Genomic DNA, 24,900 nt, shown 5'->3' with positions numbered 1-24,900 from the left:
ACCAAGGGAACTCACACAAGCTTTTCTAGTGGGAAGTTGATGAAATGGTTATACAGTAGTGAAACACATCCGCACAAAAGCTTAAACCTATTTCTATATTCCAATTCCTGGAGACAAAACTGATTTGAATGAGGAAGGGACATGTGGGGCATAAGATGTAGAGTAGGGAATGGAATAATCTAAACTCAGTGACCATACAACCTTTTGAAAATAATAAGGTGACTGGAGTTGTCGGTAGGCAGGCAGGGAGACTGGCAAGATTTTATCACATGAGAATAAAGGCATATTAATCATAGTCTAGGCAGATATGAGCACAACAGTAAGGAAAGAGCTTGGAAAAGGTTAATGTGTGGAAACGGATGTAATAACGTGCAGCATTGGAATACTAAAATGGTACGTTCAATATGCAGCAAAGCAATCATTGCACTTTGTCACATGTCATTGTACATAAGGCAATGGTATGCATAAACTGCTGGCAAAAAAAAATGATGGAAAAAATGTACACCATCTGCCAAACAGCACGAATTTAACAATAAAAAAATAATTTGTGCGTGGGAAGCTCTGCTGGTTGAGGCTGTCAGTTTCAATCTGACTCAGCCTTTACTGCATGTCATCAGCTCTCCCTCATATTTCCTACATCTCTGTATAGAAAACTAATTTCAAAGATAATTTGAATCATCAACAACAACCTACACTTTAGGCAACTAATCCTTAAACACGAATTAAAAACTTTTCAGTTACATACAGAAAACAACAAGATAACTATTTTCATTTCCTACCAATGACTCATTTATGACCTTGATAATGACAACAGACAGCCACTGTGGAAGGAAGAAAAGCAAAGTTAGCACAAATTAATCTAAACTTGAGTGATTCTGCTAGGCTTCATTTTGACAGTCCAGCGGGCTACAAGTACCACATCTCTGTTTCAAATGGAAAATCAAAGAGACTGTGTACTCATCAGCAGGCTACAGAGCCCCCCATCTCCCTCATTGTCTCGCGGCATGGATATTTTGGCAGCTGGCCCTTGTACTCATGGTGTCATTGCTTTCCACTAAAAAATGCAGACAAGAATTCAAAGGCCATGTTGAGACGTAGCGACATAACTGAAGCATTCACTTTTCTAGACATGCCGTTTTGCTGACACAGACAAGACTTGAGAGAGTGAAAACACCCAGAAGAGCAGGTGAAAGAAAACATGGAAAAAGTATGTTTTTATCAGTGAAACCTCATCAGCAATTGATCTCATAAACAAACCATTTTTGCCTTTCACGGCATTTCATTATAATAGCCAACTATGTCATCTTTATTTGATCAAGGATGTTAAACACAGCTGTTTGGTTCTGTCAGATCAGGAGGGTTTCAGGTTACTTGGTTTCATTTCATACGGGGAAAAAAGAAGAGAGAAGCTATCCAGTTTTATGATGTCTCAGACAGCTCATAAAATGATCCATCAGAGGGCTGGACTTTCTCTGACACAACCCCCAAAACAACTACTTAAATCCTTCCAAACAAGCAGATATTGACAGGTTGTAACCACTTGGCTGCTCTCACCTGAATCACCTGAATTAAGGGAGCTTGTACAGTTTACCAGACACAGTCCAGAGCCATTGTGCATGAAAGAAGTTGTTGTTTAATGAATTCCTAAAGTAGTCCATTGCCTAAGCAGTCATATTTAAAATATCTCTCTATATATTATATATAAAAGCAAGTCATTTGAGGCATTTGTCGATTTCACCATCATTTCAAATCTGAGCCTCACGACATCAGCATAGCAATTTCCATTTTCTGCGGTGGAAAGGTGTTGTAATAAGCATGTCGCTGGTTCAGAAAAACACTCCTAGCCTTCCGACACAGTACTGTGCAACATCAATCAGGACTGTGGGTACTAATGGAGCTTCAGTGGTCATCGGAGAAGGGCAGCCTACTGATAGATGAGGGAACATGGCACAAACAACCCCATGCACACGCAGAAATACACAAGCACACTCCCATCAGTCTGAATGCAAAGAATAATAATGTCTTATGAGAAGCACTGGCAATCAGCCCACAGCACAGATTCACAAACATGGACAACATAGGAGTAATAAAAATACGAGAAAGAACAAGTAATATCTACTTACAGTTTTATCACACTGAAAACATTACTGGCAATGGCTGGGAGAGAGGCGATTTAATTAGACCCCTATTAATCAAAGTAATTGGTCATTCTGCATCCCAGGAGTGTAACTGGCCAATAGCTGTTAACCTTCTGTCTCTATCACTGCTGTTGTCCCCCAAACTATTAATATACTGTTGGGCCTCATTTCCAAATGACACCAGGGAAGAATTTTCCTTGGTTCCCAATAAAGAGTTGATCATTTCCAACTGTTCACGCAAGGCGTATTATTCCTTAAGAGCATGAATTGGTTTCTTAGATAAACACTCACAGTTTGTACTGCTATGTCGTACATTGCAATATTTTTGACCACATTGCTTATGCTGTACTGCAATGTTATGCAAACTGTTCAGGTGGAGCACTGCCAGCTTGGCCTTTGACAAGTACTATAACTGGTAAATTTGGTTTTCATATTGTTGACCAATGTAAGACTTGACATTATTTGCAAATAAATATGGTGTGAATGTTGAAGAAAAGGTACATTGAGGGTATTCTGCATGTGCTCAGTCTGTACATACAGCTGGTGCCCCCCACAGACTAGGACATGACTGGTAGCACTTGACCATCTGTCAGGAAGTAAAGAGTAGATTCAGGTCCAAAAAGCCACCAAGGCCAAAAAGGGTCAGCGGTGATATGGAGTAAAAATGTGGCCAAAGACAGGTCGTTATTCTGCTCAGAATAATAAATAACCTTATGCATGGGTTTTTGTGTGTGTGTGTGTGTGTGTGTGTGTGTGTGTGTGTGTGTGTGTGTGTGTGTGTGTGTGTGTGTGTGTTTGTAACAAACCTAAACTACTTGGTAAATAAGGCAAATCCCTCTGAAATTACTATCAAAATCATAATTATAGCACATTTTGAGCTACTAGTTCTAAAGACGGATCAGTGCATTTTGTTGTGCCTGGCCTCTCTGGAGGAATGGGAACTTAATCTTAAACTCCTTAAACAACAATTCTAGAGTCTTTCTGAAGGTCTTTCAAAGTTTTCCTTTGGACACTGGCTGCTTTTTCCACTCATCTTCACTCCTGTCATGTCTTATTTTTAGAGGAATGGTGTTTGTTTGTTACACCTCTTAACACTGACCTATGAATCATTCAAGAATGAAATGGATGAACTACCTTTTGGTCCTTTCTTATCAGCAGGTTGTCACAAAACACATAATTTATTCCAGCTTCTTGTCATATGCTGTGGGAGTGTCTGGTCGGGTGTGGTCCAGGTTCCTGTTGTCCATCCCCTGGGGTGGAGTTGGCCAGCTCATCACCTGCTTCCAATTTCGGGGGCTCCATCTAGAGGGTTTTTAAGCCAGCACTGCCTGCCACTCCTCGCCAGTTCGTCCTGCTACCACCCGTGGTAAACTTGGACTCCTCTGTGCTCGGACTCTGTGTGCCTGGATCGTGGGTTAATGTGTTCTCCATCTCCTGTGTTCTCCAGATTCATCACCCGTCGTACTCATCAGCAGCGCTGGTTCTGTTTCCATCCTGTTCTCCAGTCTGCCTAGAACCCTAGGACCATACACTCACCTTCTCCTCAGCCTGCCCTCCAGCCCGTACTTCAACTTCCCTGGACACCTTGGAACCTGGACCAGCTTCCCCACACTCTCAACCATCCCTGGGATGCTCCCACGGCAACCCCTTCCCCGCCTAATAGCCGGTGTTTTCAAGTAAGCACAAGACTCTCCACTAGTACCACTCACCTCTGCCCTTTAATTGTTTCCCTTCTCCTGTGTTTGCAGAAGTTCCTGCCCATGTTCTCCTTGTGTTCAACGTCCGTTTCTCTGCCCTCGGGCCTCCCTCAGTTCCTGCGAATGATTTCTGTTAGACCCAGTCTTGTTTAAGTCCCTTTTCCTTTCAATAAATTGTACATAGTTCGAGCAATTGAGTCTGCTCTTGAGTCCACTGCATCCTTGTTTGTGACACTTCTTTTGTTGAATCAGTCTGACAGACAAAATAGCATTTATGTGGCAACAAAGTAATTCCCAAACAGCTATTGCTGAAAACTTGGTATATCTCAGGGAGTACAGTGTGTCCTTAAAAAAATCGGACATTAATGTATTTGGCGATTAGACTCTGATGACCCATAATGGCAGAACAAAATCCCAACATCCAGAGAAGCTTTGAATGTCCTTCAAGAAACCTGGAAAAATATTCCAGAAGACTACTTATAAAGAAATTGCAAGAAAGCTTGTCTAAGAGGGTTCAAATGATCTTACCAAATACTGACTTTCAAGCTCATTAGAATTGGTGGTCATGGTTTCAAATAACGACTGTTAGTAGAGACTTTGTGGTTTTTCTCCTTTGTTCCCTTTGCTCCTGTACCTTGGTATCGATTCCACATATCTCTGGGTGTATTTGGTATTTTGGTCACAGCAGTAGAGTTGTGGTTCACACAGCAGTCCAAAATCTCAGATAGGTGTTTAATAAGTACTTATGCGTTCATACTTATCAGACCATTCAGAGCGGCACAGTGGGCCTCTGATATCTTGAAAGGCACCACCCTGATCCGAATGGAGATGTTTAATCGAAAAATAAAGACAACCACGAAGAGCAATTTCGTGTTGATTTGCAGTTACCAAGCAAATGGACAAAAACCACATGCACAGTGGTTGCTACAACTACAAAAAATCTTCTCCTTGTACTCTTCTTTTGGTGTATGCCACATAGTTTTGGGTCACACAGCGGTAGATGATTGTCATGATCTAGTCATTGTTGTGGCCAGCCTATCAGAATTGTTATTTTGTGAGTCCCACCCCTGTTTGGATCTTTTCCTCTTCTTGTCTTGATACAAATTCAGCATGTCTATAAATAAAATTACTCAATAAAATTACTGGAAGTTGATTGCATAATGTTAATATTCAGTGCACCTCTGTGGAAGCATCTGCATTTATTGTTTTCACTCATTTATTCAGGTTTTCAAGTATTTGTAATCACTATGAATACAACGGGTTTTGTAACTTGGCTTAGTCATTTCTGGGCATTTTATGCTTGCGTTTTTAGGACAGCATCAATACAGTACGTACATCTGAATGAATCCAACATCATTCAACTCAAAAGATTAAAAATGTGTCATAAGCGATTTAATAATTCACATAACGTCAATGCTCTTACATTTGTCATCAAGTATCTAAGCTTTTTGTATCATTTATTCCCTTGCACATCCACATCATCATTCCATTTGTTCGATTACTTTTTTAAATATCAATGCCAGATCGTAGCGAGAGCTGTTTTATCTTCTGATATAACTGATGCATTATGAGTCAGATAAGATAAGATAAGATAAGATAAGATAAGATAAGATAACCTTTATTAGTCCCACACGTGGGAAATTTGTTTTGTCACAGCAGGAAGTGGACAGTGCAAAAGTTATGAGGCAAAAATTAGAATACAATAAGAATAAATACAGTACACAACTGTACAGAATAGAATAAAATAAAATACTATATACAGTAGAATAAAATAAAATAAATATACAATAGATAAAAATAGAATACAAATACAAATACTATATACAACTGAGTAAAAATACAATGATGACAGAAAGGATTATTGCACTTAGTATTATTGCATATGTATGGATGTGTGTGCTTGATCAGTTAAAGTCTTTATTATGGAGTCTGACAGCAGTGGGGAGGAAAGACCTGCGAAATCTCTCCGTCCCACACCGTGGGTGCCGCAGTCTCCCACTGAAGGAGCTGCTCAGTGCTGTCACAGTCTGCTGCATGGGGTGGGAGATGTTGTCCATCAGGGATGACAGCTTAGCCGCCGTTCTATTTAGTACCCAGTGATTAAAGGGCACTAAAACAGCTTAATCAAGTGGTTTTGCTGAGGGCCAAGATTTAAGTCTGTTTGTGTGCCTGGGTGCTCCTCTCCTCCTATGAATTCCTGTTATCTGAAGCATTTACATGGCAGTATCACTATTTGAATGAATAAAAGGCTTTTGCCTTTTGCCCAAAACAACACAGCCGTCTAGAAAGCTCAGTTGGAACTGATACACAGAGCTCTGCTTTTGATGTCATACACTGATGTGTTTGCTGTGATATTTTTAAATACATTAAACAGAAATTTCACTTATTACTGATGGGAGTGCATCATAAATGGTGCCTTTCAAAATAATTTGTTTTTTTTTTAGTAAAACTGATATTGAATGGTTTGTGTTTTAGGGGTTATTAATCAATTTAAAAGACTTCCAAACTTGCATTTTGGTAGAGACATTGCCATGCTGTTTACTGCAGACAGTGCTATAGGAGAATGTATTTTTGATTGATGTAAGAGCTTATTCCTTTGATTTATATTTATTTAAACATTTAAAAAGTGTTTTTTGGTATTTGGCACTGAAGATGTGACCTGTTTTACCCCAGCAAGCTTGGATCACAAATTTACTACAACAGAGATGATGAAATTGACTTAAAAACTGACAGTGCTAACTGAACAATACATTCTTCGAAACACGTCGTTAAGAGGGCAAATAGAAAATAGCAAAAAATGGCAGTATATTATAGGCACTGTATACAAATTGCAGATGTAGCCAATAAAATGTCATCCACTGGTTTGTGAACATAAATTTTGAAGCTTTTATTAGTAATATATTGACCATATTTGTTATTTTCATTTTTTGTTCTTTTTGAGATTTTTTTTGTGTCTTGGTGACTTCCAGTTAAAACCACAACAGAACAGATATCACAATTATAGACATTCCATACATTTAAAAAATAGACATCTTTTTATCAACAGTGAGTGAGAAACCTGATATCATCTACATATTGGTTTAACATTATACCTTGTACCTCTGATCTTACAGTAATAACATAATCACCATACAGAAAGTGGACAGCTGATGCTACAGAGCTTGGTTAACAAAGTGTATTCATATGTTGTATTGGTCCAATGTCTAAACACAGATATTATAGTTTCACTTGTACAATTAAGAGCACAACAAACAATTGTGTTGGTCAGAAAACAAAATTAAAACTACTTCAAAATGTACCAGCACCACATAAATGGTGAAGAGTTCAAGTTCAGTGTCTTCATTGTTAAGCCTAGAAGACAAGACTTCAGATACCTGCACTGGCACCACCTGCCAAAAGCTTCTTCTTTTTTTTTTTTTACACCATGCTATAAACATGTTTATTCCCACTCTAAAGTTGTACATTTTAATATGGCAGTCTGTGGACACTGAATTACTATTGATGCCAGCCTTGAGCTGTAATTCCAAAAACTAATCTTTCAGCACTTCTGCTCTGGCTTCAGTTTTCAGTCCAGAAGGTTAATGCTTGCTTGGATATGGACGGGTCTAGCAAACGACAGAGACACACAAAAACGTGAACTTGGCTCATTTGACAACTCACTGGCCATGCAAGAACAGTTTCCTGGCAGATTATTTTGAAGTGGGAATGAGATTTCAACTGATTACTAAAAGCCAAAAACCTTTTAGGGAAACACATAATTATGATTTCTCTGACAGATATTGTAGTATGGAATTCTATTTGTAACATAATGTCAAGAATAATTTCAATATTCACAAAAAATAGATTACTAGCACGTGAAATAGATACCATCATCATTACTCTATTGTAATGGAAGAATAAAAAACGTAAAGGATTGCTTTAAATTCTTCTTTCATTGCAGTTTTCCCCCATCGGCAGTGAATGTGACACAGATTTATTGTTCAGTCCTGCTCTTTGCTTTACATTCCGACAAAAAGAGAAAATGAAATGATTACTTTACATAGCACTATAAATCGTTCTGTGGTGTGACATCTGACATGACTTCAAATGAACATCTGTTGTCTTGAACACATCCATTATGTTGATGCTAAAAGCAATGTTTTTCTTCTCTTGAGGCACATACCACAGGGAAATAATTATGCGAAGAGGCTGCATGGATGAGAACAATCATCCTTACAATAACACAATCTTCATCTCTAATTGAGACCCAAGTGGACAATGACAGAATAAGCCAATGAGACCCACTAAGCATGGTAACGACCTAAAGGGGAACGCGGTATCCAATCCATTCTTCACCTTATGACTTTATAATTTACATGACAAATAAAAATAACACAAAATGAGGCAAAAATGACCAGTTACCAAGAACTTGCAAAGTGCAAACACAGTGACATTGCAAACAAGTGCATATGTGGGAGAGTAACAGTTAAAATCACAAGTGTTACACAGACTTTAGCTCAAGATGCAACTCGAGGCACTTTAGATGTTTATATTCACACAGTAACATTATAGCATGCCATCAACTCAAACAGAGCTCATACTCACCTCACTAGCCCTTAAGCAAAATTCTGGTAATGGGTCCTTCTGTCTGAGCCTCAAGCCATGTAAACCATTTGCCATTACCACCCAGTCACACCGGACACTCTAGGCTCTCAGTACAGTCCTGCCTCCTTTATTTTGCTTTGTGTGCCAGTCGAGGAATAAGAGAATATTCAGAACAAGAGATATACCCACGAGGCGGATGCTTAACCCTTTAATTGTTTGCTAGGCATCACCTCAGCTAATATGAGTCACTAAACTGGATTGTGCTTTTTGGTTTAATGCAACCATCTGCCAACCTTTATAGGAGATATATGTTTATGTTTTAGGTGAGTGAAATTCTAGGATTTAACTGAAATGTTATTTACTCTTTGTAAGACGCACCCTTGGCCAGGGATACAGCTTATTAACCAAATTTGGTATTTAACCAGGAACTTGGGTTTCACTGACTGCACCCATTCTACTCACAAGTAGAGGCTTCAAACCACCAATCACTGCATTCATTATTTTTGTGCAGTGTAATAATAAGGTCATTGTGAAAGATGAGATATGTTTTGTGCTTTAAGTACTTCTCACATTTCTGTCAGCACATTCGCCAACATTCCTCTCTAAACATTTTCTTTAAATTCTTTTTGTTATTATCCTTTTTTTCAGCTGGCATAACATTTCATTTACTGTGACAGACTAATAGTATATCATTTCAGGGCTGTCATTTGGAGTGGAGGTTAAGGTAAATTTGAAATATGTAACTAATATTAATATGTAACTATTAACAATAAGTTTTACTTCTATTTGTTTAAAAACATCTTATCAGTGGTTTAGTGTTCTTATTCTAATCATACTGACATACAGTGGGGCAAAAAAGTATTTAGTCAGCCACCGATTGTGCAAGTTCCCCCACCTAAAATGATGACAGAGGTCAGTAATTTGCACCAGAGGTACACTTCAACTGTGAGAGACAGAATGTGAAAAAAAAATCCATGAATCCACATGGTAGGATTTGTAAAGAATTTATTCGTAAATCAGGGTGGAAAATAAGTATTTGGTCAATAACAAAAATACAACTCAATACTTTGTAACATAACCTTTGTTGGCAATAACAGAGGTCAAACGTTTACTATAGGTCTTTACCAGGTTTGCACACACAGTAGCTGGTATTTTGGCCCATTCCTCCATGCAGATCTTCTCGAGAGCAGTGATGTTTTGGGGCTGTCGCCGAGCAACACGGACTTTCAACTCCCGCCACAGATTTTCTATGGGGTTGAGGTCTGGAGACTGGCTAGGCCACTCCAGGACTTTCAAATGCTTCTTACGGAGCCACTCCTTTGTTGCCCGGGCGGTGTGTTTTGGATCATTGTCATGTTGGAAGACCCAGCCTCGTTTCATCTTCAAAGTTCTCACTGATGGAAGGAGGTTTTGGCTCAAAATCTCACGATACATGGCCCCATTCATTCTGTCCTTAACACGGATCAGTCGTCCTGTCCCCTTGGCAGAAAAACAGCCCCATAGCATGATGTTTCCACCCCCATGCTTCACAGTAGGTATGGTGTTCTTGGGATGCAACTCAGTATTCTTCTTCCTCCAAACACGACGAGTTGAGTTTATACCAAAAAGTTCTACTTTGGTTTCATCTGACCACATGACATTCTCCCAATCCTCTGCTGTATCATCCATGTGCTCTCTGGCAAACTTCAGACGGGCCTGGACATGCACTGGCTTCAGCAGCGGAACACGTCTGGCACTGCGGGATTTGATTCCCTGCCGTTGTAGTGTGTTACTGATGGTGACCTTTGTTACTTTGGTCCCAGCTCTCTGCAGGTCATTCACCGGGTCCCCCCGTGTGGTTCTGGGATCTTTGCTCACCGTTCTCATGATCATTTTGACCCCACGGGATGAGATCTTGCGTGGAGCCCCAGATCGAGGGAGATTATCAGTGGTCTTGTATGTCTTCCATTTTCTGATGATTGCTCCCACAGTTGATTTTTTCACACCAAGCTGCTTGCCTATTGTAGATTCACTCTTCCCAGTCTGGTGCAGGTCTACAATACTTTTCCTGGTGTCCTTCGAAAGCTCTTTGGTCTTGGCCATGGCGGAGTTTGGAGTCTGACTGTTTGAGGCTGTGGACAGGTGTCTTTTATACAGATGATGAGTTCAAACAGGTGCCATTCATACAGGTAACGAGTGGGGGACAGAAAAGCTTCTTACAGAAGACGTTACAGGTCTGTGAGAGCCAGAGATTTTCCTTGTTTGAGGTGACCAAATACTTATTTTCCACCCTAATTTACGAATAAATTCTTTACAAATCCTACCATGTGGATTCATGGATTTTTTTTTCACATTCTGTCTCTCACAGTTGAAGTGTACCTCTGGTGCAAATTACTGACCTCTGTCATCATTTTAAGTGGGGGAACTTGCACAATCGGTGGCTGACTAAATACTTTTTTGCCCCACTGTACAAGGTATATATATATATATATATATTGGCTATATATATATATATGGCCAATTTCCATCATATATATCATATTTTCTGTGTAAATTCTCTGTGGTGCGTTTTTCCACTCTTTAATTTTATATCAAAAACTATCACTAGCAAGACAAATCTCATCTCATCTGGTGCAGTTAAGTAATGATAGTATAGCCACAATTGCCAGGAGAATGTTAATCCCTTCTCCTTTTTGTTTCATAACCCGAATAACGGATTTCATTGCCCTCATAACTATAGAGGGAGGCTTAGCTCATTATTGGCCATAATCCAGTCTGAGAGTTCTCCCAATTGGCGGCGCAATAACAAATCAGTATTGTCCTTGGTATAGAGAAGGTAGAGATGTTAACAAAATCATTGCAATGGAGAAAAAAAACAATTTCTGGCTGAAAGGTAACACTGCACAGGACTACAGGGTACAAGGCTGTAGTGGAGTGTCCCTGTTTAAGTCCCTGTTTAATTTTGCTTGATCACCACTGCTTTATCTAAAATATTCATTAAGTCAAGAGGTAAAGCTCTAAGATTTAAATATTATTAATGCACCTTGATCTCACTGTTTCACCAAAAGTTATCATTAGATCTTATCTCTACAAATATACCATGCATTAAATGACATTAAAAGACACATTACGGCAAGAAGTCACTGGATACAGTTGTACATATCATAAAACTGTGGTGATTAACTGTTTCATGTAGTGTCACATGCAGAAATTCAATTTTTCCACAACATAGTCTCTGCAATCTAACTCCTGTCAAGATCTCATACTGAGTACAGAGGTGACGACTTTAAAGGCCATAGCATATGGATTACATCATTTTTATACCCATCAATTATGGTGGCATTGCCATCCTGTAAGAGCCCACTTTAAGTAGGATAGAGATGTTTCATTATGCAATGATCACTTAGAATAACTTTGGAATTACTCTTCCCTTTAAAGAAAAGGCTGGACTCCAATCATCAAATGCCCCACCGCAGCATAACAGAAACACCTGATTCCCACAATGATTGTTAATTTTTCCATTTAACTTTTCACCTGCTTATATAAATTGGATTATGTAAACTATAAAAACCATTCATCACAAACAGCAGTTACCACCATAGTCTTACAGCTGAGTTTGACAGTCTTCATTTGGAAAAACATGTTTAGTAAACAGATTTTTGTAAAACACACACAAATATAGCATTTGCCATTGTGTGGTTTCAATTAAAAGATGCTAGACAGACTGTGGAGTGTGCCCATCAACAACAGCATCCACTCTTCACAACTGCCAAATGTCTAAATAACCACCCACTTCTGATATTTACTAAAATTGCTTCTTTTTTTTATGTTCCTGAATATAATTTTAACACTCCTTTCATGCATTTCTGGAACTAAATCATTGAATTAAACTCTTCAGTCAAACGTCTGCTTTTGTGCGACTGAAGTTCATTTTTATTCTGCGGGAATTCAGTTTCAACCATTTTGTTTTTTATAGTATTTACTTGCTAATAGGTGATTTAATTGCTCTAAACACTCGGTATCTTTCAGAAACACATTTCACTACTGCCCAGCACCCACATCCTTGAACAATGACAAGCTTTCAGAGAGGACAGAATTAAAATTCAAAGGCAAGGCGGTTCATTTTAGTTCCAGGAACCCCTGTGCAAAAACACTTGACTGATTTTAATCACATTCTTATTTATTTCAGCTTAGAGCTTGACATGACTTTTTAAAACCCAGTGTTGATTTTCACTTTATTTTCACAGTGTAACAGCACCATCTAGCAGGTTTCTTTAGGAATTAGTGTTGCTCACTGAAGCTATTAGACACGCTCAATCTAAAAGCCTTGCCTTCACGGCACTGCTGGAATAGTAAACATTTATTTGAAGAATAGGCTTTTACTAAGAGTACTTTATCTCCCTGTCTGCTGTGCAATCACATTGACTCAGGATTACTGTCTACATGTGTCTCCACCGCTCGGCTATAAGGCTGCAAAAACAGAAGGAATGACTCATGGAATATGATTGGCGTTTGGCAAATACCACAAAATCTCTGTCTGAGAGTCGCCACATTACTCTTCCCATAAACAGAAATTAGAGTATAAACAGAATTTGCATTAAAAAGGTTTGCATTTTCTGAGGAAAATTACCTTACTCATCAGATACAATGCAGTGGCACAGTCTGTGTTTGTTTGAATTTAAAACAAGCACATTATTACACAAAAAATGAGCCCTTTAACTTATATGAACAGAACTGCCACAAAGCAATTATGAAGCATTTGTTGAGAATAAAAGATTTGATATGATAAAGTTCTCGTCCTCCTGAAACCCATTGTTTTAAAAATTGTGCTTAGGTACAATGAGACTATTCAAACAGAAGCTGCAGGTGTGAACCTCAGTAGTAACAGAAACAATAAACACTATTTCTGCGCTTCACCTCATTATATATACTCAAGTGCATTAAAATGCAAATGCATGCTTAAGCTGCTTTAACAAACACAAAGCCTGCACAGTGCCCTTATTACTTTGTGACTGTGGGATCTTTTCTTTCACGTCACATTAATGAAGCCATTTATATTAGTGACAAATACGATCATCCTTCTCTCCTTCTTACCTCTTTATTAACTCCATTTGCAGCTGGTGTTTAGTGTACTGGGGTGTGTGTGTGTGTGTGTGTGTGTGTGTGTGTGTGTGTGTGTGTGTGTGTGTGTGTGTGTGTGTGTGTCATTAAAAATGTATAACATCTCTCCAAACAGTGTCCTGACAAGCCACTCATGCTCATTGGATATCAGTCATTAAAATTTAGCGGAAAGGCAAAGCATGGCCTAGGCAGCTATCAGGTTACTCATTCAGGCTACGGATGAATTTTTCAAAGTCCTCTTACCTCTACAGGCACCGCTGCTGATGTCTCAAGGCTGTGCGCTCTGACATTGCCGTTGTGCGTTTCTGCCGTTATTGTAGCTGGGGTGTGACAAAAGCCAAATCAGCAATAACAACATGACTCTCGGGGTGACTATACTGATTCATTTAGTACTGCTCTTTGACAAGGCTGATTCTAAAAAAGGTGAGTTGCCATTCTTTATCTTGATGGAGCAATGCTTAAATTTCATGGGAGTGCTTTATCTTGCAGGTACTGTATATAGAGAGAATGGTGGGATCCAATTGTTCAATGTCAGCTTGTAATACACTTTCACGGTGAACCATGACTTCTTTCTCTGAACTGAAATGAAATGTTTTTTCTGTTTTGTTTTGTTTATTTTTTGTCATTATAAGGAGTCAAATGTGGAGGAATCCTCTCTGCTCCATCTGGCAATTTCTCCAGCCCAAACTTCCCAGGCCTATACCCCTACAACACACACTGTTCCTGGCTAATTGTGGTAGCAGAGGGCTCCTCTGTCCTCCTCACTTTCCACTACTTTGAGCTGGAGTACCACGCAAGCTGTGCTTATGATTACATTAAAATATACAATGGCATATCTGAGGATGAAGGGAACCTCCTCGGGACATTTTGTGGGGACATCTCTCCACCTCAATTCACCTCTTCTTGGAATGTCATGTCCATCATCTTTCATTCAGACCGCCATGTGGCCTACAGGGGCTTCACTGTTGGCTACAGAAAAGGTAGCTTGTTACACTTAATGCAATGTGACAGGGATAGTTGGCCAAAACTTGAGTTGATTTTGTCCGGCCATGTTTAGACAGTTTAAGTCGTGTCTTGTAAGTGAAATTTCTTGGTTTTGACCTCACTTAAATATTGTATATTATATTCAATTAGAGCTCATACGGATCCTAGTGGCTGCGTAGATGAGGCAAATTTCACAAAACCATAATGCTCACAGTGAACATATTATCGTGTTTACAATTTAGTTACTGTTTTCTTTTCTAAAAGTTGCAGAACTATTAGCATGACTAGAAATGCCTGAATTGTTGCCTAAACTTTGGACTAACAGTTAGCTATAAAAATGCAGCACACTGAATAGAAAGCGTGCATGTGATTTCCAATGCAAATCTAAATCTGCATTTTTTCTTCTCTAGATATGTGTGGTGGAGTCCTGACTGGACTATCTGGAGTAATTTCTAGCCCAGGCTACCCCCAGGAGTATAGCAACAATGCCGACTGCTCTTGGGCCATCCATGTGTCTAACACAAGTGTGGTCACCTTGGTGTTTTTGGACTTCCAGCTGGAAAACAATGAAGGATGTAACTTTGACTTTGTAGCCCTGTTTGACGGCCCAACAGTCACCCACCGGCATCTGGGTAAATACTGTGGGACAGATAAACCCCCCAACATCATCACTACTTCCAACCAACTTCTCGTAGTCTTCAAGTCTGACTTCAACATTGGGGGACGTGGGTTCAAGGCCTACTATTATTCAGGTAGGTGAATTTGATTTCGGCTTTCTCACATCAATATGCAAAGTCCTTTTGTATTTTTTCTCCTTGAGTGTTCATGTTTTTGGTGTAAATGCAGAAACCTAAAGGTAATTTTTTTTCAATTATCAACAATTTGACATTCGACCTAAAGCAAATTATGTTTAAAAACTTCTGTTCACTCACAGAACAGAAAATCTACCTTGAAACCCACAAAAAAATCTATTTCAAAAAGCTAAAGATCAACAGGGAACATTTTGTGAGAATGTTGGATTTTAAAAAACAGAGAACAATGGATTTTATTATTGGCTAAAGGTATTGCAGCTCGACTGAAACAAGCCACAGGAGATATCAAGAGCATGAAACAATATACCCTAACAATCTGATCAAATAGAAGCATTTCAGTTGCAAAGAAAAAAATCCTCTTTCATAGAAACTGGGTAAACACCACCATCATAAACACAAATGTGAAGGTCCTTGACTGGTCTAGGGACACTCGAGTTCAGTCGAAACTGCAGAGTAACTTTTAGAAAGCTGCTCACAGACTGTGCCCATTTGACCTTGTTGAGCATAAGCCAGCTGGCAAAAAGGATAAAAAAAAAAAAAACTTGAAGAGACACCTGTATAAATGCCATTTATAACCCCCAGCCCATCACAGATCTAACACAGAGAGGCAGACAACCACACACTCTAATAGTCACACACGCAGCCAACTTACAGTCACTGATTAAATCAGTCATATAAACATGTCTTTGGTCTGTGGGAGTTAAACAGAACATCTGGAGGAGGCTCTGGTAATGTCATTTGCCCATTTAAAATTTATTTGCCAGACACAGTGACCAGGATCTTAAACATAAACTTTTAGTCCGAGACTTACATGAGGCTGCATGGAGAGGATGAAGTACAAAAAAAGCCAATCATAAAATGAACGCAGTGCAGCAAGCTAACATCTGCAATCCAAATGACTATCTGATTGGCTGTACTTTAATAGGTGAGTGCCAGCAGGTGCTGTCTCATGTGAGTGGCAACTTTAGCAGCCCAAATTTCCCCAACATCTACCCAAACAACATTAACTGCCACTGGAGCATCACTCTAGCCGCAGGCTACCGCATCAAACTCTTCTTCCCCTTAATGGACTTGGAGGACCGCAACAGTTTATCAGATGAGTGCGACTATGACTCTGTCGCAGTTTATGATGGGAATAGCCAGACGGACGCTCTGATGGGACGCTGGTGTGGCAGGGAGCATCCTTCTTCTCTCGTCTCAAAGGGCAACAAGTTGCTGGTCGTGCTCAGCACAGACAGAAATGAAGCACACAGAGGATTCACCGCTTCTTATCAGGGAGGTAAATATTCCTTGTACAGGCGTATGATTAACTTCTAAAATATCTTTTTGTTAACTTTTTCCATATCATTCTTATGCTGCTCTTAAAAAGTGTGATTTTTTTTCCTCAATCCAAGTGGTGCCTGTAAATGTTAGCTGCACAAGATCAGAATTCACCATTGTGATACCCCAGCAGTCCTTACCTCAGCTGGACCGTGAGAGCATCTACTTAGGAAACCCGACCTGTACAGCGCAGTTAACGACCACTTCATACAAGATAGTGGCTCAGTTTGTCGACTGTGGTACTGCCAGCCAGGTGACTAACATGTTCTCATTTACTGGCACACTATAATAGGCAGCAATTTGCCCTATTTAAACTGCTAAACAATTGTTGCAGACACTTGCGACTTGCTTCTATTAATACTGTATCTAATGATCCCTTACAGAAACATCGGAACATTACCATGCTTGTAAACAAACTCTACATTGATTTCTCTGATGGGAAGCAGGAAAATGTACAAGAATATAAATTGCAGTGCGATGCCCTGCGGAAAATAGCATCAGTGTCCATCATTTCTGCAGAGGAGCGTCGTCTGGAGGAGCAGGCCCAGCAAACTGACAATGGTAGCAGTGGCAGTGAAGGGGATCCAGAAGCTGAGCCTCATGATTTGAGCGATATTGTCTTTATTAGCATTTGTGTTCTGGCTGTTATTCTCATGGTTATAGCTATTGTTTGGCTAGTGCTTCTTTAGATATATATATATGTATATATATATATATATATATATATATATATATATATATATATATATATATATGTATGTGATTATATTAGCTCTTCTTCATCAAAGACAGGACTCCAGTGCTTAAGTTGTCATGCTTTAAATCATGTTTCGTATAAAAATGTTCATTTACAAGACAAAAAAACAATGCACCTGTTGAAAAAGAATGCCTACATTATTACATTACAAAAAGGAATAGCATTAATATCATCACCTACAGTATTCTTTACAATGATTCATGTGCAGTTGCAAAAAGTGCTAGGCTACTGATGTGCCACAAAAAGATTTTTTTTAAACTTCTTTACAGAAAATCAAGAAAACAATAAAAATAAAATGTAAAAAAATGTGTGCATAAAATCCTTCTCCAATTGTATTAAAACTATTTTCCATATACAGCTGGCTCTACATAGTTTATTATTCTGTTATTTTTTGTATTTAGAGACCAGCTTGTTGACTGCTATTGTGCTGTTCTTCACCTGAGCTCTGACCTCAGGGTTGTGTTTGAAGGCAAACACAAGTGCTCTAACAGTCCGTCTGTATGAAGTGCTGACCAGTCGGGAGCTCTGGTGAAACACTTCCCTCTCGATGTTGTCTATAAGACCAGAATCTTCCTGTAGGTGAAAGATGAACAGAAATATTTCAGGAATGAGTCAGACAGACAACAAGTAGCTGTAAGATGAACAAGCATTCAGATACTTCTTATAAAGAACATGCCAGTGCTGGGAATGGAATATTTTAAATTAATAAATGTGCATAAGTTAAAATACACTCGTAAACAGCGATCAATAAATCATATATGCTGATTTTCAGGCTTACATTCAACATGTAACATGATAAGGAAGGAAACGGGAAGAAACGAAAATAATAAAAAAAATAAATCTTTCTAAAGCCATGTTTCACGATTGCCCTGAGATTCTCCATCTTACCTTGACCTCTAGTGCTTCAGACATGAGCCTTCTAGCGTTGCTCCTGAGTCCTTCAGACTGTTTGTCCGAGCGCACTTCAATGGATGGCTTATTGGAATTCTCCTCGATGAACGTCCTCCAGTCCGTGTAAACCTTTGCTGCCATTGAACTTACTTCGGGATCCAGATGCTTTCGCATTTTGTTGACAGTGTGACCTTAGCAGAGAGATGTTTTGATTACGTATGTGAATATTGTGAATTTGACTGGCCTGGCATTTATGAGGAGAACACTGTTTTAATGAGTGGTTTGCTCTTCAGAGTTATAATTCTCATGTAATAAGAGAGTAAAAGCAAACTCAGCTCACATGTAAGCTGTTATTCATGTTATAAAGGTTGGTTGTGCAATCTTTGAACTAAAATGGAAACTTAAATGACTTTCTAACGACAGCCCATCTGTATAAAGAGTTATTAAAAATTGTGTTTACCTATTTTCGTGGACTTGAGCACCTCCTTGGAAGGGACCTTCTTACTCAGCTCTTTCAGGGCAGTCAGCAGGTTGTCTTTGCTCTGTTCTGGCAGCTCCAGCATTGACTTGTAACGCATGATGTCCTCAATAACAACCACTCGCTTTACGAAACACAAAAGGCAAGCAATTACTACATAAATGCGTTAACACACAATACATGCATGCCTAATGTCTTACCCGTAGAGATTCAATTGTAGTCTGTTTGTACACCTTTTCGTCTGTCTTCGATTTTTTAGGTGCGTCTCCCTTAGGAAACCGCACTACAAACTTGTCCATGTTCAAAGGCAAGCCAGGAAGCTTCTTTGTAGAAAGAATGAGATTGACAAATTTTAATACAACAGTTTGACTAAAAAGAAGCCGATTTCCTACGTGGTTCAGCTAACAGCTACTTTCTGCCTTTCGGGTAACGTTGTCTAACTCAAGCCAAATTTAACTGAATAAATGCTTTGCCAGTGTTAATTATGTAATTCCGCTATAGTCTACTAAAGGATAGCTCCATATTATCGCTACAACTGCGATAAATAATCTCTTTGATAGAGCTAACAGTAGCTGGATGGCTATGGTAAATAATGGCAGTGGCAATGTTGCCTTTACGTACACTCGGAAACAATGAATCTCTTCAGCAGATTAGAAAGATGTGGAAGCCCTCGTGTACAAAATTTCAGTAAATAAATGACCAACGTTTTTGTATAATATGAATATTAATTTTAAAGTAATATAATACTATTATTATATTAGTATCATCGCTGGTATTCTCAGTAAAATGTCTTTTGAATAATTTGGCCTTATCTTCCTCTCTGACTTTTCGGATATCAGTCTTTTTTTTATTTATTATTTTTGCTTCGGAAAACAATACAAATGAACACATTGATTTTTTTCCACTATTTATTGTTTGATTATTGTTACTGTTAGGATTTTAGGTTTTTTTTAGTCAAAATATTATTGTTGAGTATTTGTGGATATAGTTTACAAAGAAAAAAAAGAAGACGGAAAACACAAACTGTTTACATTGAATACAAAACAGAACTTCTCATGTTGGAACATTGTTTTCCAAACAAGATTTTAGGGTTTTTAAACTTAGCAAACCTTAAATTTAGCAAACTCTGAAAAAAGTCTCGCGCGAGATAAAGTTCCCGCGAGAACACAACCCGATAAGGAGAACGAGGAAGAGGATCGTGTTATTTGTTTAGGTTTTGGCAGGCGAAATGGGGTCTCTTTCCTCAATTGTCTGCACTTTGGGACTCGCCGTCCTGTTCGCAGGCACCTTAGTATCTTCAGATGTATTTGACAGCGTCTTGGGAAACACTGCGTCCTGCCATAAATCATGTGAAATGACATACAGTTTGCATACCTATCCTCGGGTAAGTTGTCATATTGAAAAGGAAAGCGACTGCTGCTACCATTAGCTAGCTTTTGCGTTTAATAAGTGGACAAGCGTGTGTTTTTTCCTTTTTTGCAATGCATTTTTCTTCAGCGAATATTGTTTGTGAATGACAAGTTTTGAAAGTGCGTCATCTTTCAGCTGGATATCCTTGTTTGTCGAGTCATTCAACTGGTCCTCCCGTTTGTTTTTTATTGTACAGGAGGAAGAACTATATGCCTGTCAGAGAGGCTGCCGCCTGTTCTCCATTTGTCAGTTTGTCCGTGACAGCGAAGATTTAAATCAGACCAAATCCGAGTGTGAATCAAGTAAGCTATGCACTGACCCAGTTAATTCACAGCTGTGCTGTCGAAGAGGTTTGCTAACTAATTACGTGCTATGCTCGTAACAATAAAGTATTTCTTACAATCTGCTTCCGTTTTAGTACATCCAGTTCCATGGTGTAAGCTTGCTCTAGAGACTCTTTGTTCTGTATCCACAATCCAGTTTGATCTGTTGGCTCTATCATCTGTTATCGCTCACCTCTTTCAAACTTCTGCAGCCTGTCACGAAGCCTACACCCAGTCTGATGAGCAGTATGCATGCAACCTGGGCTGTCAGAATCAGCTCCCCTTCGCTGAGCAGCGAAATAAGCAGGTATGACTGTGTATAACGCATTCACGCAGTGGCTTCCACAGAACCATCTGCAGTATTAGTAGTTTTTTTCATAGTTAGTTCAGATTCAGTGAATGCATTTAACTAAAGTTTAAATGCAGAGACTTGAAATTGCTTTTGCAACTTTACTGTAGGGATGGCTTTGGTACTGGAGCATGCAGCTTTCATTTAGGTCAGCTGTTTGATCTCTCTTGATTCTGTATTTGTTGCACTTCAGCTCCCACTTTTAAAATAATCCTTTGTTCAATATGTTTGTTTGTTTTTTTCCCCCAGTTGGAGAGCATGATGCCTAAGATTCACCTTCTGTACCCATTGACTTTGGTCCGAGGTTTCTGGGATGATGTAATGAGTCAGGCCCACAGCTTCATCACTTCCACATGGACTTTTTACCTCCAGGCTGATGATGGCAAAGTCATCATTTGCCAGGTAAGTAAAAGAAAACCAACCCCCTAATCTACCAGATGCAAAACAATGCACTTCACCCTGGTAATGTGCAAATGTAATGGAGCAAAATGACTAGGAAAAATAAATAAATAAAAATCTGCCCTATATTTAACAGGCTGTACCTGAAATCAAGTTCTTCTCCCAGTTTGAACTGGAAAAATATGTTAAAGAGGAACCTCAGAAGAGCTGTAAGAGTTTCATTCATCCTCTTAAAAAATAAATAAAGTAATTAGTTAAGGACGAAAGTAGTTTTGATCTCAAAGAATGTGTTAGGTTAAGGCAGACATCACTGAATATCTTTCTGAGTTTGGTTTCTTGTTTTCAAGTTCCTGGACTGAGCAGCCCTGTATTTAAGGACTACGAACGCACTTTAATCCAGGAGAGGGACAGAGACATGGCTGGGGACCACACCTATAATGACGAATACAATCTTTTCAGCTCTCTCTCAAGGTTGGTTAGCACATTTCTGTCTACATTGTCCAAGAGGTGCTGTTACTTAACTTGAACAGGATATTAATGGTATTGAGGGTCTTGCCTTTGTGCAGCTACATAACCTTGATACTTATCCTTTACTCCTCAGGAATCCTTGGCTACCGGGGTGGATCCTTACCACAACTCTGGTCCTGTCTGTTTTTGTCCTGATCTGGATCTGCTGTGCCACTGTGGCAACTGCTGTGGATCAGTATGTACCTGCTGAGGTATGATATCTGTTCTTGTTTGTTTAAGTGGTTTACAGCAGTTTGTTTAGCACACAAGCTTAATCTGGGCGTATCTGCTATGTGTGAATTTAGTTGCTGTAGTTCTGTTTTTATACTCCGTATAAATTATTTTTAAATGGATAATTGCTTATTGTGCTGTTGCAAAGTTAAATAAGAAACTTGGTTCCACTTTCCCATCTGCATAGTAATTATGAAGCTACAGCTACGAGGTGACTAGCATATCTTGGCACAAAGGTTGGAAATGCCAGTCTTGTCCAAAATCACCCAACCAGTATTTCTAAAATGAGGATTCTCAAATTATGCCCTTTCCAGAGCCCTCTGCAGAGTAATTGCACAAATCTACATGTCATTCATATGTAATAAATCCCATTATAATGTGGCAGCACAGAATGATACCAAAGGACTATTTCTTTGTTTCCAACTCGTCTTTATGCTTTATATGTGTGCCAGTCCTTTGTGGAGTCTTCAAGGAGCTACGTGGACCTTTATCCTCATGTTATAGCAGTGTACTGTCACCAGGGGGCAGCATCAAAATATTTTGTCTCCAACGACAGCTGGTGGCAGAGCTGCAGAGAACACAGAAATCATAACAGACAAATGGCTTCTTTACAGTGAAGAGAAACACTGTTTAAAAACAAGAAAATATGATATCCACTTCTGCTTAATTCAGTTTCTTATGCATACTTTTTCATACAGTGTATATACACTTCTTCCATTTTGTGCCAAATGCCACTGTTGCTCCCTTCAAGCAGATGTTTCAGCCAGTCAGTATTCTGCCTGCGCGTACCATCATTGTGTGTTTTAGAGAAGTGCATGCAAGCATGTCTGCATTGGTCGCATACTCAAAATGCTTCACTCTGTATCACCAAAGACTGGTCTCAAGAAATGTAATAGCCACCTTACTAGACTAACACGGGCAAAAAAGTGACTGAATGAACAGAATACCAGCAAAAATACCAGACAAAGGGCACCTTACAAATAGCGGGTGGGCTTGGTGTGTGCATTTGGGCTGAAGTTATTTCCTGAACAGTCATTTTGACACTTCTGGTTTATATATAGACCAAACAATATGGAAGCTTTAGAGATCGTGGCTGGCAAAAATGTTTTTTAAAGAATTCCTTGAATAATGAGGTTTGTGTTGACAGGAAAAAAAGAATCATCAAAACGATGTTTAAAAAAAATTTCCTTTTTTTTTTTTTTTTTTTTTTCTTTCAGAAATTAAGCATCTATGGAGACAGTGAATACATTAAAGAACAGAAACTGATTCCATATCCAGCATCCTCCCTGCTGATCATCACCTCCAATGGATCAGAAGAGGAGGCTGGACCACTCCCTTCCAAAGTGAACCTAGGGCAGTCTAACATCTAGAACCCAAAGGGGGTTATTCTCTTTTATGTATAATCTCAAGTTGATTTTTATCCTTTGGCTTAAGACCTGTCCTGATTGTAGTCTTAAGTCACTACTTTCAGAGTCTCACTACTTGCAGAACTTTTTTTTTCCACCCCTATTTTTTTATTTTTTTCTCTTTTTGCCTCCTGTCAATCGTAGCTTTTAAAGTTGGAGTGATAGTTTTTCTGTATATTGGCATAATTGAGGCATTATAGCACAGTGACAGCAGTACAAGTCAACTAGGTTTTGGGGGGTTTATTGCAATTTTGGTGTGCATTAGCTCTCTATTCGTGTGCTTACTTTATTGAATGTTTAAATTAACTCTTTGTGACTTGAAGTGATGCAAGTTTCTTCCAAACCGTTAACTTTTGATAAAATAGGTTGCGGTGGTACTGCAGACTTACCCTGTTTGCTTTTATGTTTCTACTGGGGTGATAACCTAACGATATTGAATTTTACAGCAAAATTCTCTGCTCTTTATATAAATTGATAGTGATGGTACAAACAGTAAGTCCTTCCTGCTTAACTGTTGTCTCTTCTTATCATAAGTCAAATTAAATACAGAGTGAATCTAATGTCTGTTTTTTGTTCTTGAAGTTTAAAATGCCAACGTATGACTCCTATTGCAATAGATAATAGTTTGCAAAAGGAGTCGTAGAACTCTTGCTCAATGCCTTCACACAACTACACAGGTAGATTTTACTTTTTATTATACCACAGTAATTACATTTAACTGCAGTGGTCTAATTTGCATCTCTGACAGTACATTGTAGTGGGCACAATGTTGCCTTTTTATGTAGTGCAAGACATGCAAAACTTTCTTTTGATCGCTTATTGCTACACCTCACTGTTTTCTAGAATGGCTCTATAAAAACTCTGAGGCAAAACTGAGAGTAGCTAACACTTCCTGTGTTAGTGTTTATCTTCAATCTCTGCTATGAGGTTAAAAATTGTATGATGGGCCGCGTGTAAAGTAATGCGCCTTCACACAGCTTTACAACTGCAGAGGGGAAAAAAAAACAGATACCAAGTTTATTTGAACATTTGCTTGTATGACTACTTTACCATTGGCCTCCTAAAGCAATTTTCTAGCTACCTGATGTTATAAACATTATAGAAAGACCTGTCAATAAAATGTCCTAGAAGACATCTCAAGAGACAATTACGTGGTGAATATAAGGGGAAAAATCATGACCAAATTTATCTGCTGCTCCCTCTCTGTGGAACATGTACCATTTTTCTACATTGAAAAATGACCGTGCCTCCAGGTTTTCTGTGTGATAATTTGATTTTAGGGGGGGAACTGCACAGACTTGACACATCAAAGTCTGTTTACACGTCTGGGGCAGTATTTCTGCAGTTACATGAAAAAAGTTGGACAAAACCTTTTGTGGCATTAAAGAAATGTGTGCAACATCAATATAAATCGCCCGAAGTGATTTAAGTTGAATCAGCACCAGTCGCGCATGGACTTCCAAGTTTGAAAATGAAAGAAGAATCTAGGGTTGCTTAATTTGAAAGAAGTGGGT

The 24,900-nt window shown here is 38.9% G+C and overlaps 3 protein-coding genes across 3 annotated transcripts; 2 read left to right on the top strand and 1 right to left on the bottom strand.

The window, feature by feature from the left end:
* The first annotated feature begins 13,875 nt into the window (after positions 1-13,875).
* On the top strand, positions 13,876-17,324 carry cdcp2 (CUB domain containing protein 2). The gene is made up of 6 exons (XM_085254967.1): positions 13,876-13,942; positions 14,152-14,499; positions 14,914-15,255; positions 16,241-16,594; positions 16,710-16,888; positions 17,019-17,324. Exons 1-6 carry the CDS (start codon positions 13,876-13,878, stop codon positions 17,322-17,324), a joined length of 1,596 nt encoding a protein of 531 aa, XP_085111093.1.
* Positions 17,325-17,438: 114 nt separating this feature from the next.
* Positions 17,439-19,393, bottom strand: tceanc2 (transcription elongation factor A (SII) N-terminal and central domain containing 2). The gene is made up of 4 exons (XM_085254107.1): positions 18,962-19,393; positions 18,744-18,885; positions 18,281-18,474; positions 17,439-17,965 (listed from the first exon to the last, which is right to left on the bottom strand). Exons 1-4 carry the CDS (start codon positions 19,058-19,060, stop codon positions 17,777-17,779), a joined length of 624 nt encoding a protein of 207 aa, XP_085110233.1. The 5' UTR covers positions 19,061-19,393; the 3' UTR covers positions 17,439-17,776.
* Positions 19,394-19,915: 522 nt separating this feature from the next.
* tmem59 (transmembrane protein 59) lies at positions 19,916-23,946 on the top strand. The gene is made up of 8 exons (XM_085255101.1): positions 19,916-20,145; positions 20,368-20,473; positions 20,707-20,801; positions 21,093-21,245; positions 21,379-21,451; positions 21,590-21,713; positions 21,844-21,961; positions 23,198-23,946. The coding sequence occupies exons 1-8, from the start codon at positions 19,990-19,992 to the stop codon at positions 23,348-23,350; spliced, it is 978 nt and encodes a 325-aa protein (XP_085111227.1). The 5' UTR covers positions 19,916-19,989; the 3' UTR covers positions 23,351-23,946.
* The last annotated feature ends 954 nt before the right edge of the window (positions 23,947-24,900 follow it).

The sequence above is a fragment of the Mchenga conophoros genome, linkage group LG18 (genome assembly GCF_057382185.1).
Source record: "Mchenga conophoros isolate Kocher_MC1m ecotype Shallow Benthic linkage group LG18, M_conophoros_male_GT1.1, whole genome shotgun sequence".
Lineage (NCBI taxonomy): Eukaryota > Metazoa > Chordata > Actinopteri > Cichliformes > Cichlidae > Mchenga > Mchenga conophoros.
Note: the sequence above shows the minus strand (reverse complement) of the source record. Positions and strands in the feature narration are given on the sequence as shown.

Coding starts and splice junctions, on each gene's coding strand:
- cdcp2 (XM_085254967.1), top strand. CDS start 13,876: ATGACTCTCGGGGTGACTATACTGATTCATTTAGTACTGCTCTTTGAC. Junction 13,943..14,151: donor CAAGGCTGATTCTAAAAAAG/GTGAGTTGCCAT, acceptor TGTCATTATAAG/GAGTCAAATGTGGAGGAATC. Junction 14,500..14,913: donor CACTGTTGGCTACAGAAAAG/GTAGCTTGTTAC, acceptor TTTCTTCTCTAG/ATATGTGTGGTGGAGTCCTG.
- tceanc2 (XM_085254107.1), bottom strand. CDS start 19,060: ATGGACAAGTTTGTAGTGCGGTTTCCTAAGGGAGACGCACCTAAAAAA. Junction 18,475..18,743: donor GCTCAAGTCCACGAAAATAG/GTAAACACAATT, acceptor CTCTCTGCTAAG/GTCACACTGTCAACAAAATG. Junction 17,966..18,280: donor CTGAAGCACTAGAGGTCAAG/GTAAGATGGAGA, acceptor TTTCACCTACAG/GAAGATTCTGGTCTTATAGA.
- tmem59 (XM_085255101.1), top strand. CDS start 19,990: ATGGGGTCTCTTTCCTCAATTGTCTGCACTTTGGGACTCGCCGTCCTG. Junction 20,474..20,706: donor CAAATCCGAGTGTGAATCAA/GTAAGCTATGCA, acceptor AAACTTCTGCAG/CCTGTCACGAAGCCTACACC. Junction 21,962..23,197: donor ATCAGTATGTACCTGCTGAG/GTATGATATCTG, acceptor TTTTTCTTTCAG/AAATTAAGCATCTATGGAGA.